Here is a 13,630-nt window from a genome sequence, read left to right on the forward strand (position 1 = left end):
GAGCTGGGGCGCCAGCAGCTGGTTGTTGAAGTCCAAAGCCCCGGGCTGCAGAGACAGAGAGGTTAGAAACGTTACTGTTGAGGAAAGAAACTAGCAGAATTGTTGGAGGCAAAACATCTTGAGATCTGAGAAAGGTCTGAGGTTTCAAGTTACATAAGTAAGAAGTTTGGAGGAGTCAGGAATGGTAGGGCCATAACTCTAAATGGAGGTTAAAGGTTAAGAAGTGTGTGCCATACTACAGAGGGAGTGGGTTTGGGGTTTCAGTTCAACAGATCAGAAGAGTTGTGAATGGTTGGGATGATAGAACTTTGCAATGGGGTTGAAGGTTAAGGAGGTGGGTGCTAGACTGCAAGTGGAGGGTGTTTCAGTCCTGAGTATGGGTCCACGATATGTGGCTGAGAATCCACAGCATGATGTATCACTGACCTTAGTGATCTTGCTGAGTCGGCTGGTGTCGATGGATCTGCTCTTGGTGGAGATGGGAACTGTGTTCCAGCCCTCGTCCTGGGGCTGACTCCTCTGGCCCGACTGGGGGTGTTGGCCCCCGCGGTTCCCCTGATCTCTTCCTCCTCCTCCACCACCACGTCCTCCTCGGGTGTTCTGGTTGAGGAGTTGCTGCTGCACCTTGAGAACCTCCCTGTGCTCCTCCAGCTCTGCCTCCTTGTGGATCTGGTCTATGGTCTTGGGGCCCTGCTCTCCTCTCCTGGGGACCCACGCATTCTGAGAGGGGGAGTCAGTACAGTAGTATACTTTAACTGAGGAATGGCATTAGATGAAAGTCTGGCGTACTCTTAACACTCCATATCTCCGAGGCTTAAGTCCCTTATATTAGGAGATCAATGGGTCACTTGACAACTATGCTATAGAAAGAGAGATGTCTTGCCCTTCCTTAACACCTTTTCAGCTTTTCCAGAGAAAGGAAACAAACTAGAGTGCCGTTTACTGGCAAAACAGGGGCCAGTGTGCTGACTGAGAGCAACTGGTCAGCTCTTATGAAACATCTCAACTGCTGCTTTGGTAAGACAATTACTGGGTCTGGAACCATAAAGATCCTATTACTAATTTTGTGGTGAACGTGTTGGAACCCTGTCTGAACATGGATTCCAACACACACACCTACATGGCCTGTTGTTCAGGGATCAGACAGTGGAAGGACATCACAGCACTGCTCTCTACATACGGCAAGTCACAGACAGACAAACACATCGAGGCTCTGCAGGAATTTCTCCAGAAAGGTCCCTGGAGACTAAATTAGTTCACACACACACACACACAGACACACGGGTATTAGGAAATAACCACAATGTTTTTTCCCCCAATACTGTCAATACCACAAACTATTTATTTTAAGTTAATTAATTGGAATATTTGTAGCTACTTTTTAAGTAAATGCCTGCAGTGCAATTTAGAAGATCATAATGTAATGACGAGATCAGTATTAAGCTAACATGTAGTCCTGGGAATAACTGCAGCCCACGCCAGGTGAACTAGTTGCAGTAGGGAATTCACAACTAAATGTTTGCCAGCTAGATATCTTATAACTGTTAAGTGTATAAAATGTGCTAAATTCTCTGCAGTTGTGCACTTGGTTTGCTAACTTAGTGCTAAGTTATCTAGCTAAGTGGTTAGCGTCTTGCAATCAAGCTCCTCAGAGAATCTCTTCCAGGATCAATAACTAATATTTGTTTTGCGCGATCAGCAAACAGTGTAGCATTTTTGAGTTACTTGTATAACTTTGAGTGGGATGTCTTTCCTGCAAAGTGTGTCAGAGACTGTATAAATCTTTTGCATGCGTTCGTTAGATTTCACATGTACTTGTTAGCATTGCTAACCTTGGAATTGAAAATAGCCCTCCTTGTGTTCAGTGCAGGTATTACCGAATATTCCGGTATGGCACAATGCCGGTATGACGCTAGGACTGTCTGGATACTGCCCAAGCCTACGAGGCATCGCTAAGTAGTTTGTGTGAACATCAAGGGACACATCCATTTAGAAGGGTGGTAAACATCTAGGTGGTGAATCACATGGAGAGGAGGGAGGGGTTACAGTAGTGTGGAGATGGGATTGGCTGTGGGGGTATAGACTGACACATGCATGCATATAGAGGGCTTGTAAAGGAAGTGAGACTAGAGGTCAGAGATGATGTGGGGTTAGGGGAGACTATAATGTCTACGGTAGTTTGAGCCATAGTGTTTACTGATAAGCTTGGATACATACCAACCACAGGACAGTTTAGATATAGATGATTAGGTGAGGGGGCTAAAGCATTCCCCAGACACTGTGTGTGACGAGGTATTACCCTCCTGAGGTCCAGTACGTCCTGCAGCATGAAGCGGATTCTGGACGATGTCTTCTTCTCCTTGATGATCTTGTCCATCTGGACAAAGTACTGGTCCATACGAGGCTACAGAAAGACAGGCAGGTTAGTGTGTAAATCTATGTTTCTTAGAAATAATTTGGTGTAAGTGTTCTAAAGGATGCAGGGGTTGGTGTGTGTGAGACACTGGTTCAGCGTTACCTTCGCCTTTTCAAAGTCCAGGTCCTTGCCTATAGTTGACAAGAGTCTACAGAGGCACTCTAGTGACTCCTCATCGTGGTTCTTCAGCAGCTTGACGATGCAGTCGTGCATGATGGCCTCCGTCAGCATCTTGAGCTTGAACAGCTCACCGATGAACTTTATGTTGCCTAGCGACCGCCGCCGTGCAATGTCTTTGGCCTCCTCTAACTCCGCCTTCAGGCGATCCTTCTCCTCCTTCAGACAGGAAGTGATGTAACAGAGGGAGCAATAGCAGATAGATGGTCAGCTAACTCCTACAGAAACCAAAACCAATTCAAAAAGTGAGAGACATTTGAATTGATCACTCAGAGCCCTGCTCATACCATGGCTGCAGCGTCCAGCTCTTCTTGCTTTTTCTCAAAGATGACATCATCGTCCTTGTCCTTCTCAAACTCCTTCTGACAACGGTTCAGAAGCAGCTTGCGGAAATTCACAGTGACTCCCGGCTTGTCTGTAGTGGGGACTTTGAGCTGACGAGAGGAACAGAAAAAAAGCAGCATTTAAGCCACGGTTGGAGAGCTTTGCAGACGTCACAAAACATGAGAGTTAACGTGATGAGTGTAGTGGCACCACTCCACAAGTCAGCGGCCCAGACACATGGCACAGAACAGAGGCCATCACCGGAACAAGACCAGCACACTAGCCGTACACACACCCTTCAGAGTCACTCACCCCCATAAGGCAGCGGCACATGTTGGCGTAGGCCACGGAGAAGTTGGGTTCAGAAATGGCCTTCTCAAAGATCAGATCTATCACTCCCTTCAGCCTCTCCTCCGTATCGATGGTCAGCTCCTTGACCTGCTTCATTAGCTGTTGGAACATCTGAGGGGTCAGCTTGTTCAGGATACTACGGACCCTCTTGAACAGCTCATGGGTCTTGGCCTGTTCTGGGTTGTCGCTCTCCTCCTCAGGAGCCGCTTGCCCACTGGCAGCCTTCTTGACAGCGGGCTTCCAGGCATCCTCAGCTTTGTTGAGTTTCACGTCGTCCGTCAGAGACGAAGAGATGTTGATGATCCTCCTAGGCTCCTTACGCTGACCCTGTTGGGAGCGACGCGGTCCTCCACCACCCATACCAGAGGACTGGAGGAGAGGAGGGAAGGAAAATAAATTCAGTCCACATTGTTTCAATATCTACCCTGAATTTCAGAATCAGAGTGTAGTCTGAGAAGATTGACAGCTAGTTTCCCATGCTAACTCACTGGTCCTCTGTGTCCTCCACCTCCTCCCCCCATTCCAGGCCTGCCCAGGTTGGCAAATGAGGGCGTGAAGTCAGTGCCCATGTTCATCCCCGGCAAACGGCTGGGGTCCAACTGGCGGAGAGGGGCCTTATTCGCCTGGAGCGAGAGAAGTACCACCAGGAAGAGAAAGAGAGAAAGAAAGAGAGAGGGAGAAAGAGAGAGAAAGAAAGAGAGAGAAAGAGAGCGAGAGAGAGAGCGAGAGAGAGAGCGAGAGAGAGAGCGAGAGAGAGAGCGAGAGAGAGAGCGAGAAAGAGAGAGAAAGAGAGAGGGAGAGGGAGGGAGAGGGAGGGAAAGAGAGGGAAAGAGAGGGAGAGAGAGAAAGAGAGGGAGGGAGGGAGGGAGGGAGAGAAAGAGAAAAAGAGAGGGAGAAGTAGTACCAGGAAGAGAGAGGGAGAAGTAGTACCAGGAAGAGAGAGGGAGAAGTAGTACCAGGAAGAGAGAGGGAGAAGTAGTACCAGGAAGAGAGAGGGAGAAGTAGTACCAGGAAGAGAGAGGGAGAAGTAGTACCAGGAAGAGAGAGGGAGAAGTAGTACCAGGAAGAGAGAGGGAGAAGTAGTACCAGGAAGAGAGAGGGAGAAGTAGTACCAGGAAGAGAGAGAGAGAAGTAGTACCAGGAAGAGAGAGAGAGAAGTAGTACCAGGAAGAGAGAGAGAAGTAGTACCAAGAAGAGAGAGAGAAGTAGTACCAAGAAGAGAGAGAGAAGTAGTACCAGGAAGAGAGAGTGAGAATGATTGATACAAAGAAAGACAAAATAAATAACTGGTGAATAAAGTGGTCCATCTGAATAAATACAATTATCGAATGGAGCGTGCAGTTGTTCCTCCAGTCCAGCAGGGGACAGAGTTGTACTGTACCTTGTCCAGCACCACATCACTGATCTGAGGCAGGCCCTCAGGCTTGGACATGGCAGCACTGATGAACTGGAGGCCCAGCAGGAAGTCCCTGTCATACCTCTTCTTCTCCTCTGGGTCTATAGGCCTACATAGTTCTGGAGGAGAGAAGGAACAAGGAATGATAGAGGAATCACATTATATAATGTGACTTTTCATCGGTATAGTCTTGGTTGGTAGAGTTGGGGTATTTAGTCTGGCATCCGAACGGAGTATCGCTCAGTTTCACTAATGTTTCACTTAAAAAGAAAATCATACATTGATGTCAAATGGGACTTTAGGACCCATGCTCTGACAAAGCATTTCCAAAAAAGTTAAACTTTGCATCTTCTTGACTGACAGTAAAAGGCAGACCCTGTGAGATCAGGTGTAGAGAATAACATTTCTAAGTAAGTATATAAATGTTACACAGCCTCTTAGGGCCAAGGTTCAGAACCCATTCTCTTCTTAGGGCCAAGGTTCAGAACCCACCCTCTTTGTACTGGTACTTCAGATCCCCGGGCTTGGGTTCAATGTTCTCTGCATCCAGTTTGTCCTCCTTCTCCTCCCACGTCTCATCTACCTCTGTGACGGCAGGGGTGGTGGCTGGGCGGGGCTCCTCGGTGTCAGAGGCAGAAGTGGTTGTGGCCTGCTCTGGCGGGCTCTGCACTACCTGCTCCTGGAAAGGGGGAGAGAAGAGAAGGGGGTGTGAGAGCGAGCGAGAGGGGGGTGCGCGAGAAACAGGGTGGGAAACGGATAGGGGGAGAGACCGAGGGAAAGAGGGGCGGTAGAGGAAAGAGTATTAGTCGATAAAACCAGGCATTCTTAATACTTTGATATGAATGGAGTGGGTTGTTTGTGTGAACAGACCTCCTTAAAGGCATCCAGAAGGTCTCCAACAGCCTCCTTCCTGTTCAGATCCTTCATCTTCCTCTTCTTCTTAGGCACAGAAACAGCAGCTACAAGCAGAACACCACCAACACAGTCAGACTAAACCTCTATGGACTGACACTCAATACCAATCCAACACACAAACTCAGAAATCAAAGTGGAGCAGTTACCACATTGCCACCCAGCCAAAGTTTTATTTTAATGGCTTTCTGTTGGCGCTATTATCATTCCAAGTACCCACTATTCTGTGTCCTCAGTGTAGACACAACCCGGTCACTCTCTGCCCCTCATGACACATGCTCGACAGACAGTCAGACTGCAGCTCCTCAAGGGGCAGATCATCCTAGCCAATGTCTTATCTTCACAATGTGCCAAGGGGTAGGGTTAGGAATTAAGAAAGACAATGTGGCTAAATGACAGACAGATCGATCTCAATCAGTGGTCCCCAAACTTTTTATAGTCCCGTACCCCTTCAAACATTCAACCTCCAGCTGCGTACCCCCTCAGGTACCAGGGTCAGCTGCGTACCCCCTCAGGTACCAGGGTCAGCTGCGTACCCCCTCAGGTACCAGGGTCAGCTGCGTACCCCCTCAGGTACCAGGGTCAGCTGCGTACCCCCTCAGGTACCAGGGTCAGCTGCGTACCCCCTCAGGTACCAGGGTCAGCTGCGTACCCCCTCAGGTACCAGGGTCAGCTGCGTACCCCCTCAGGTACCAGGGTCAGCTGCGTACCCCCTCAGGTACCAGGGTCAGTACCCCTCAGGTACCAGGGTCAGCTGCCCCCTCAGGTACCAGGGTCAGCTGCGTACCCCCTCAGGTACCAGGGTCAGCTGCGTACCCCCTCAGGTACCAGGGTCAGCTGCGTACCCCCTCAGGTACCAGGGTCAGCGCACTTTCAAATGTTTTTTGCCATCATTGTAAACCTGCCACACACTCTATATGATACATTTATTAAACTTAAGAATGAGTGCGAGTTTGTCACAACCTGGGTCATGGGAAGTGACAGAGCTCTTATAGAACCAGGGAACAAATAATAATAATAATCAATCATTTTGCTCTTTATTTACCCATCTTACATATAAAACCTTATTTGTTCATCAAAAATGGTGAAATAAACCACCACAGGTTAATGAGAAGGTTGTGCATGAAAGGATGCACATAACTCTGCAGTGCTGGGTTGTATTGGAGAGAATGTCAGTCTTAAAACAAATTCCACACAGTCTGTGCCTGTATTTAGTTTTCATGCTAGTGAGGGCCGAGAATCCACTCTCACATAGGTACATGGTTGCAAAGTGCATCAGCGTTTTAACAGCACAGTTTGCCAAGGCAGGATACTCAGAAATCTGTCAGTGGCTTCTGATTAAATTCTCAGAGAATTTCGATGAGGCTCTCTTGTTCAGATAGCGTTAAGTAGACTGGAAGCAGGGCATGAAAGGGAAAATAAATCCAGTTGTTTGTGTCATCCATTTCAGGAAAGTACCTGCGTAATTGCGCACCCAACTCACTCAGGTGCTTCACATTTGACATTTTCCCTGTTTTCCAAAACATCTATCAAGTTGTCAGGCATTCCCTTGGCAGCAAGAGCCTTTCGGTGGATGCTGCTGTGTACCCAAGTGGCTCGGGAGCAACTGCTTGCACGGGTGTTACCACTCCACTATGTCTCCCTGACATGGCTTTTGCACCATCAGTATAGATACCAACATGAGCAGCAGCTACATTTTGCAACCTACAGACCGTTAGTGGAATTCCCGCGAGAGAGTAACGGTTAATGTGATTGGATGTCAATTATTTGACTAGGCTACCTGTATTTGACATGTTATTTTGCTGAACATTAGATGGCTTAAATTTATTTTTGGCAGTGAAACGAGAAAAAACAAAAACAAATGTATAGCCCGTTGGAAAATATAAATGGACTGTTAAAATTTTTTTTTTTAAAAATAAAATTGTAATCACATTTTTATTTGGCGTCCCCCAGACGGCATTGCCCCAGTTTGGGAATACCTGATCTAGATAGAGAAAAAGAAAAATAGTGAGAGTCAGACTGATACAGACCTTGCATAGAATTCTCCCCGGGTGGGATGGTGCGCTGTGATGGTGGAGAGTCCATCTCGTCTTCAATTTGGCGAGGGGTTAGCTCTGCAGTAATAGCAGTCTCCACTAGGACCACGGGGGCAACGGTCGCCTGGACGACGGGGTCGGGCTTTGCCGTGGCGGCAACATACGCGGGTGCCTCCCTCTGTAATGGGGTCACCTCAGGTTCAGCGATGGGGCTGAGGTCACACTCAGACAACTCTGCAGAAACCTTCTCAGGGTCCTGGGAGCTGGGGCCGTTGGGCAGACGGAGCTCCAATGGCTGGGCGATGGGAGACTCCAGCGGGGGTTCTGCTGCCTGGAGGGAGGGCATGGTGATGGACAGGGCTACTGGCTCCTCCTCTGGGAGTGGCTGGGTGGCAGACACACCGTTAGTGCTGCTGCTAGGGTTGGTCACTGGGGCAAGGGAAGGCTCAGGTTTAGATGATGTAGTCACTTCTCTAGCCTCCGTTACCTCTTTAATCTCTTTCTCCTGCGCCTCCTTGGCGGCTGAGGGCTGCTCCTCAGCTGCAGGAGTGGGGCGGGGTTCAGGTAGGGGTGCAGGGTAAGCAGGCACTTTAGGGGCAGATCGGGCTGGAGCAGCGGCCGGGGCTGGTGTGTCCATCATATCTGCAATGGGACTAGTTGAGGGTGGGGGGTGCCAGGGGCAGTAGTGTGGAGGGTGGTAGTTACCCACGGGGGTGTGGGTAGGTCCTGGGGTAAGGAAGGGGATTTACTGTCCGTGTCTGGGAGTTTGACCTCTGTAGGGGCAGTCTTGACCAGTTCAGGGGTTTTAGACAGGGCTGGGGGGCCAGTGATGAGTGTGGCTGCAGGTTTCCCTCTGTCATCTGATGAGGAAAACAGATGCTTGAGGATGTGGTCAATAGTACCATACTAATGTTAAAATTTACCCTCGTCATTTGATCATCTTTTGACAATTACCCACTTATTATCAATCCGTTATTGGATGGTCAAAATGCATAGGACCTTTCCAACGGAGCATTTTGTCGATGTGATTTATTCAAATTCACAAAAAATTACTTCTATGTACTGAACGTGAACCAATGAGAGACGGCCAGCTACATCCTTCAAGATCACCTGACCCCTCGGCCAACTCACCTGGTCTGACCACGACAGGTGTCACGTTCTCACCGTTGGCCTGGGCAACGGCTGGGCCCTCTGATCCAGATGACTAAAGGAGGGACAGAACCACAACACCCAAACATTAGGGAATGCGAGTGGACACAACCATATGACAGCCTTATGACAGGTTAGAAACAATGGATGGGCAGACATTTTGTTTTCATATTGGACAGCTACGTGACTGCATAGTAGCTAAAGGTGTGTAAAGGGATGATGGTTGGTGACGAGGGTACGGTAGCTCACCTCTGAAGAGTCGTCGCTCACCTGTGGGGGTGGAGGGGTGGTGCCACTGCGAGTGCCCCCTGACATAATCTCCTCAGTGATGTCTCTACCACCCTGGTTAGGGTCTCGTATTGTGATCTACAGAGAGGACACAAGACAACAGTGAGGGATACAAGAATAACAATATAGAAAAAAGGAGCAAGAGAATGCATGAGAGCCTTAAAGAAAAACTTGTTATTAGCTCTTGGTTCATTCACTTTCTAAAGGAGGGAGAGCAAAAAAGAGAAAGAGCGAGAGTAAAGGAGAGAGAAGGAGGAGAAAGCTGAAGAGAAGAGCCGTCACAACTGCTTTCTATGATGCTCGGCCCCGTTTCCAAGTTGTCGTACTGTGGCCTAGCAGCGTCTTCTCATTCAGCAGAGCTATATTTCTCACATACTGACACAAGAAACACCAGCCCCACAACAGCTATGCAGCATGACAAAAATATTTCTACACGGACTGCTGCCTTGTTTTAGCGAATTCTTACCCAACAAAATTTGAAACTCAACTTCAGCTAAGTGAACAAATTCCAGTATTTTCTTTTCTCTCTCCATATGATCACTCAAACTACACCAAGAAAACTAGCCAGATTTGATGTTATTTAAAAGCACATCGTACAGTACTCCTTCAAACTTCTGAAAAATTGATTACTCACAAGGCGTGCCCTTACACAGAGCCACATGTTTTCTATCACAAACTCTCCTCTCTCTCGCTGTCACACACTAAGAGTTGTTAGCAACAGGCGTGAGACCGCACAGTCCCCCGCTGGTAGAGTCATTTACCTGGCACACGGACAGGCTCCAGAGTCCTTAGCAGGCCTCTCTCATCCTGGGGCAGGAGTTGAGCTGTCGGCCTGGGAACAGGCACGTAGCTACTCCCTCAACAACTCAGTGAGCAAAGCCAACAGGGCAGAGCCTCGTCCCCAGCTCGCGCACACACGTATAGAGCGAGCGATAGAAGCCAGAGTGACTGGCCGTGTGGAGCTGCAGCACTGGAATGCAAGCGCCCCCGCCCACCGAACTACAGAGTCAAAGGGGGCCAAAGAGAGGGGGGAGAGGGAAGAGGGATTTCGGGGAGAAAAATATATAAAAATATATAAAACTCGGCCAATAAGATCAGGCTAGTGCCAAAAAATGTATAAATACAAAATAAATGTTCTCTCTCAGCTGCTTTTCTGTCATTCTGTGCACACACTCACTCCTAAATATTTCAGCCTCTTCCTGGGGGAGAGGGAGGAGCAGTGGATGGAAGAGGGGAGACGGGGAATGCCACAGAAGCAGCAGCAGAGACAGCGAGAGAGAGAAGGGGAGGAGATAGGTCAGCCATTGTGCTTCCGGCTCAGAGGAGGAGGAGAATGGAAGCCACGTGGAGCTGAGCTATGTGCTGACATGTCATTTCACTCCCCCTTCCTCTACCCAGAGACCAGAGAGAGTGAGGAGACCATTTTTTATGGAGAGCAGAGGAGGAAAATACAGGCCAATGCACTGCTTGAAGGCAGTAGTTAACAAAATAAAAAAATAAATACAATTACTCACAGTTACGACTAAGTAGTCTGCTTAGCGTGGCTGAAAAACAGCTTTACACTTCATACTCTTTTGCCAGAATACCAGCAGACATGTTTGAAACCATATAGAAAGACACAGTGTGACTCAGACAGACTGGTGGAAGCATGACTCACTGCAGGGCGTTCCACTGCAGCGCTTCCTCTCCAGTCCCCCTGTCTACCATCCTCCTAGTGGGACTGGGAGAGTCTCTGAAGGACCTTGAGCAGCATGGGACAGGACAGCTTGGCCGGCCAAAGTCCACCACAGCAACCACAGCCAGCTGCATGCTCCCACAGCCAGTGATAAATCAGCCAGACCCACCGTACCATACAGAGCACAGATACACTGGAGACTAGTCCACCATACTGAACACAGATACTCAATTCGATAAACCTGGCACATCGTAGAAAACAGATGCGCTGCAGACTAGATCAGTCTACCATAGAGCACAGTCTAACCTGATCAGCCAGGTCCACTTTAGTCAGATCAGCACAGGGACAAATCAGTTCAGTCCAACAGAGTGCAGTAGAACAAAAGGAAAACTTGATCAGTAGTCTGCCATTGAGGTACTAAGACTGGGAATTGCCAGAGACCTCACAATACAATATTATGACAATACTTAGGTACTGATACAATACGAATTGCGATTCTCACGAATATACACACACACACACAGTCGTGACCAAAAGTTGAGAAAGACAAATATACATTTCCACAAAGTCTGCTGCCTCAGTTTATATGACGGCAATATGCATATACTCCAGAACGTTATGAAGAGTGATTAGATGAATTGCAATTAACTGCAATGTCCCTCTTTGCCATGCAAACGAACTGAATCCCCAAAAAACATTTCCGCTGCATTTCAGCCCTGCCACAAAAGGACCAGGTGACATGTCAGTGATTCTCTCATTAACACAGGTGTGAGTGTTGACGAGGACAAGGCTGGAGATCACTCTGTCATGCTGATTGGGTTCGAAAAACAGACTGGAAACTTCAAAAGGAGAGTGGTGCTTGGAATCATTGTTCTTCCTGTAAACCATGGTTACCTAGAAGGGAACACGTGCCGTCATCATTGGTTTGCACAAAAAGGGCTTTACAGGCAAGGATATTGCTGCCAGTAAGATTGCACTTAAATCAACCATTTATCGGATCAACAAGAACTTCAAGGAGAGCGGTTCCGATGTTGTGAAGAAGGCTTCAGGGAGCCCAAGAAAGTCCAGCAAACACCAGGACTGTCTCCTAACGTTGATTCAGCTGCGGGATCGGGGCATCACCAGTACAGAGCTTGCTCAGGAATGGCAGCAGGAAGGTGTGAGTGCATCTGCACGCACTGAAGCGAAGACTTTGAGGATGGCCTGGTGTCAAGAAGGGCAGCAAATAAGCCATTTTTCTGCAGGAAAAACATCAGGGACAGACTGATATTCTGCAAAAGGCACCGGGATTGGACTGCTGAGGACTGGGGTAAAGTCATTCTCTGATGAATCCCCTTTCCGATTGTTTTGGGCATCCGGAAAAAAGCTTGTCCGGAGAGTTGAGCGCTACCATCAGTCCTGTGTCAAGCCAACAGTAAAGCATCCTGAGACCATTCATGTGTGGGGTTGCTGCTCAGCCAAGGGAGTGGGCTCACTCACAATTTTGCCTAAGAACACAGCCATGAATAAAGAATGGTACCAACACATCCTCCGAGAGCAACTTCTCCAAACCATCCAGGAACAGTTTGGTGACGAACAATGCCTTTTCCAGCACGATGGAGCACCTTGCCATAAGGCAAAAGTGATAACTAAGTAGCTCGGGGAACAAAACATTTTTATTTTGGGTCCATGGCCAGGAAACTCCCCAGACCTTAATCCCATTGAGAACTTGTGGTCAATCCTCAAGAGGCGGGTGGACAAACAAAACCCCCACAAATTCTGACAAACTCCAAGCATTGATTATGCAAGATAAATTGGTTGCCATCAGTCAGGATATGGCCCAGAAGTTAATTGACAGCATGCCAGAGCAGATTGCAGAGGTCTTGAAAAAGAAGGGTCAACACTGTAATATTGACTCTCTGCATAAACTTCATGTAATTGTCAATAAAAGCCTTTGACACTTGTGAAATGCCTGTAATTATACTTCAGTATTCCATAGTAACATTTGACAAAAATATCTAAAGACACGGAGGCAGCAGATTGTGAAAATGTATATTTGTGTCATTCTCAAAACTTTTGGCCACGACTGACTGACTGATTTCATGTTTCAAACATATTGCTCACTACACACTGTGTAGAAAACATTAGGAACACCTTCTCATTCCATGATAGCGACCAAGTGAATCCAGGTGAAAGCTATGATCTCTTATTGATGTCACCTGTTAAATTCATTCCCATTAGTGTAGATGAAGGGGAGGAGACAGGATAAAGAAGGATTTTTATAAGCCTCGAGACAATTGAGACATGGATTGTGTATGTGTGCCATTCAGAGGGTTAATGTGCAGGACAAAAGATGGTGCCGATAGAGCTGGTCGCCTCGAGTCAAAAACTGTAATATCCTGTGTGTCACGAATCGTGGTTGAATGACCATCGTGGTTGAATTAATGTATATTGTGATAAATTGCAGGCCACACTACTTGCCTAGAGAGAGTTCTCAGCTATACTTTTCCTGGCTGCTTATTTACCACCACAAACATATTCTGGCACTACGACCACACTCAGTCAGCTGTATAAGGAAATAAGGAAACCAGTCACCCAGAGGCGGAGCTCCTAGTGGCCGGAGACTTTAATGCAGGGAAACTGAAATCAGTTCTACAAAATCTCTATCAACATGTTAAATGTGCAACCAGAGGGAAAAAAAATATTCTAGATCACCTGTACTCCACACACAGAGACGCGTACAAATCTCTCCCTCGCCCTCCATTTGGTAAATCCGACCACAACTCTATCCTCCTGAATCCAGCTTACAAGCAAAAATTAAAGCAGGAAGCATCAGTGACCTGGTCTATAAAAAAGTGGTCAGATGAAGCAGATGCTAAACTACAGGACTGCTTTGCTATCACAGACTGGAACATGTTCCGGGATTC

General features: G+C 47.7%; 1 protein-coding gene and 2 non-coding genes across 3 annotated transcripts in view; all 3 read right to left on the reverse strand.

Annotated features, from left to right (window-relative positions):
• LOC135546594 (eukaryotic translation initiation factor 4 gamma 1-like) overlaps nucleotides 1–13,630 on the reverse strand; it is a 63,292-nt gene that overhangs the window by 9,057 nt on the left and 40,605 nt on the right. The window contains 14 exon segments of the mRNA XM_064975157.1: nucleotides 1–45; nucleotides 427–720; nucleotides 2,300–2,404; nucleotides 2,519–2,752; nucleotides 2,881–3,027; nucleotides 3,230–3,637; nucleotides 3,757–3,891; nucleotides 4,650–4,783; nucleotides 5,157–5,343; nucleotides 5,535–5,623; nucleotides 7,607–8,284; nucleotides 8,287–8,472; nucleotides 8,744–8,816; nucleotides 9,011–9,127. The exon segment at nucleotides 1–45 is cut by the window's left edge and continues 79 nt beyond it. Coding sequence (XP_064831229.1) covers nucleotides 1–45; nucleotides 427–720; nucleotides 2,300–2,404; nucleotides 2,519–2,752; nucleotides 2,881–3,027; nucleotides 3,230–3,637; nucleotides 3,757–3,891; nucleotides 4,650–4,783; nucleotides 5,157–5,343; nucleotides 5,535–5,623; nucleotides 7,607–8,284; nucleotides 8,287–8,472; nucleotides 8,744–8,816; nucleotides 9,011–9,127 — 2,832 coding nt within the window.
• Nucleotides 3,130–3,183, reverse strand: LOC135546764 (small nucleolar RNA SNORD66). Its single transcript, XR_010456624.1, has one exon. It is a non-coding gene; the product is annotated as a small nucleolar RNA SNORD66 (small nucleolar RNA).
• Nucleotides 5,764–5,893, reverse strand: LOC135546761 (small nucleolar RNA SNORA17). Its single transcript, XR_010456622.1, has one exon. It is a non-coding gene; the product is annotated as a small nucleolar RNA SNORA17 (small nucleolar RNA).

The sequence above is a fragment of the Oncorhynchus masou genome, chromosome 9, assembly GCF_036934945.1.
Source record: "Oncorhynchus masou masou isolate Uvic2021 chromosome 9, UVic_Omas_1.1, whole genome shotgun sequence".
Lineage (NCBI taxonomy): Eukaryota > Metazoa > Chordata > Actinopteri > Salmoniformes > Salmonidae > Oncorhynchus > Oncorhynchus masou.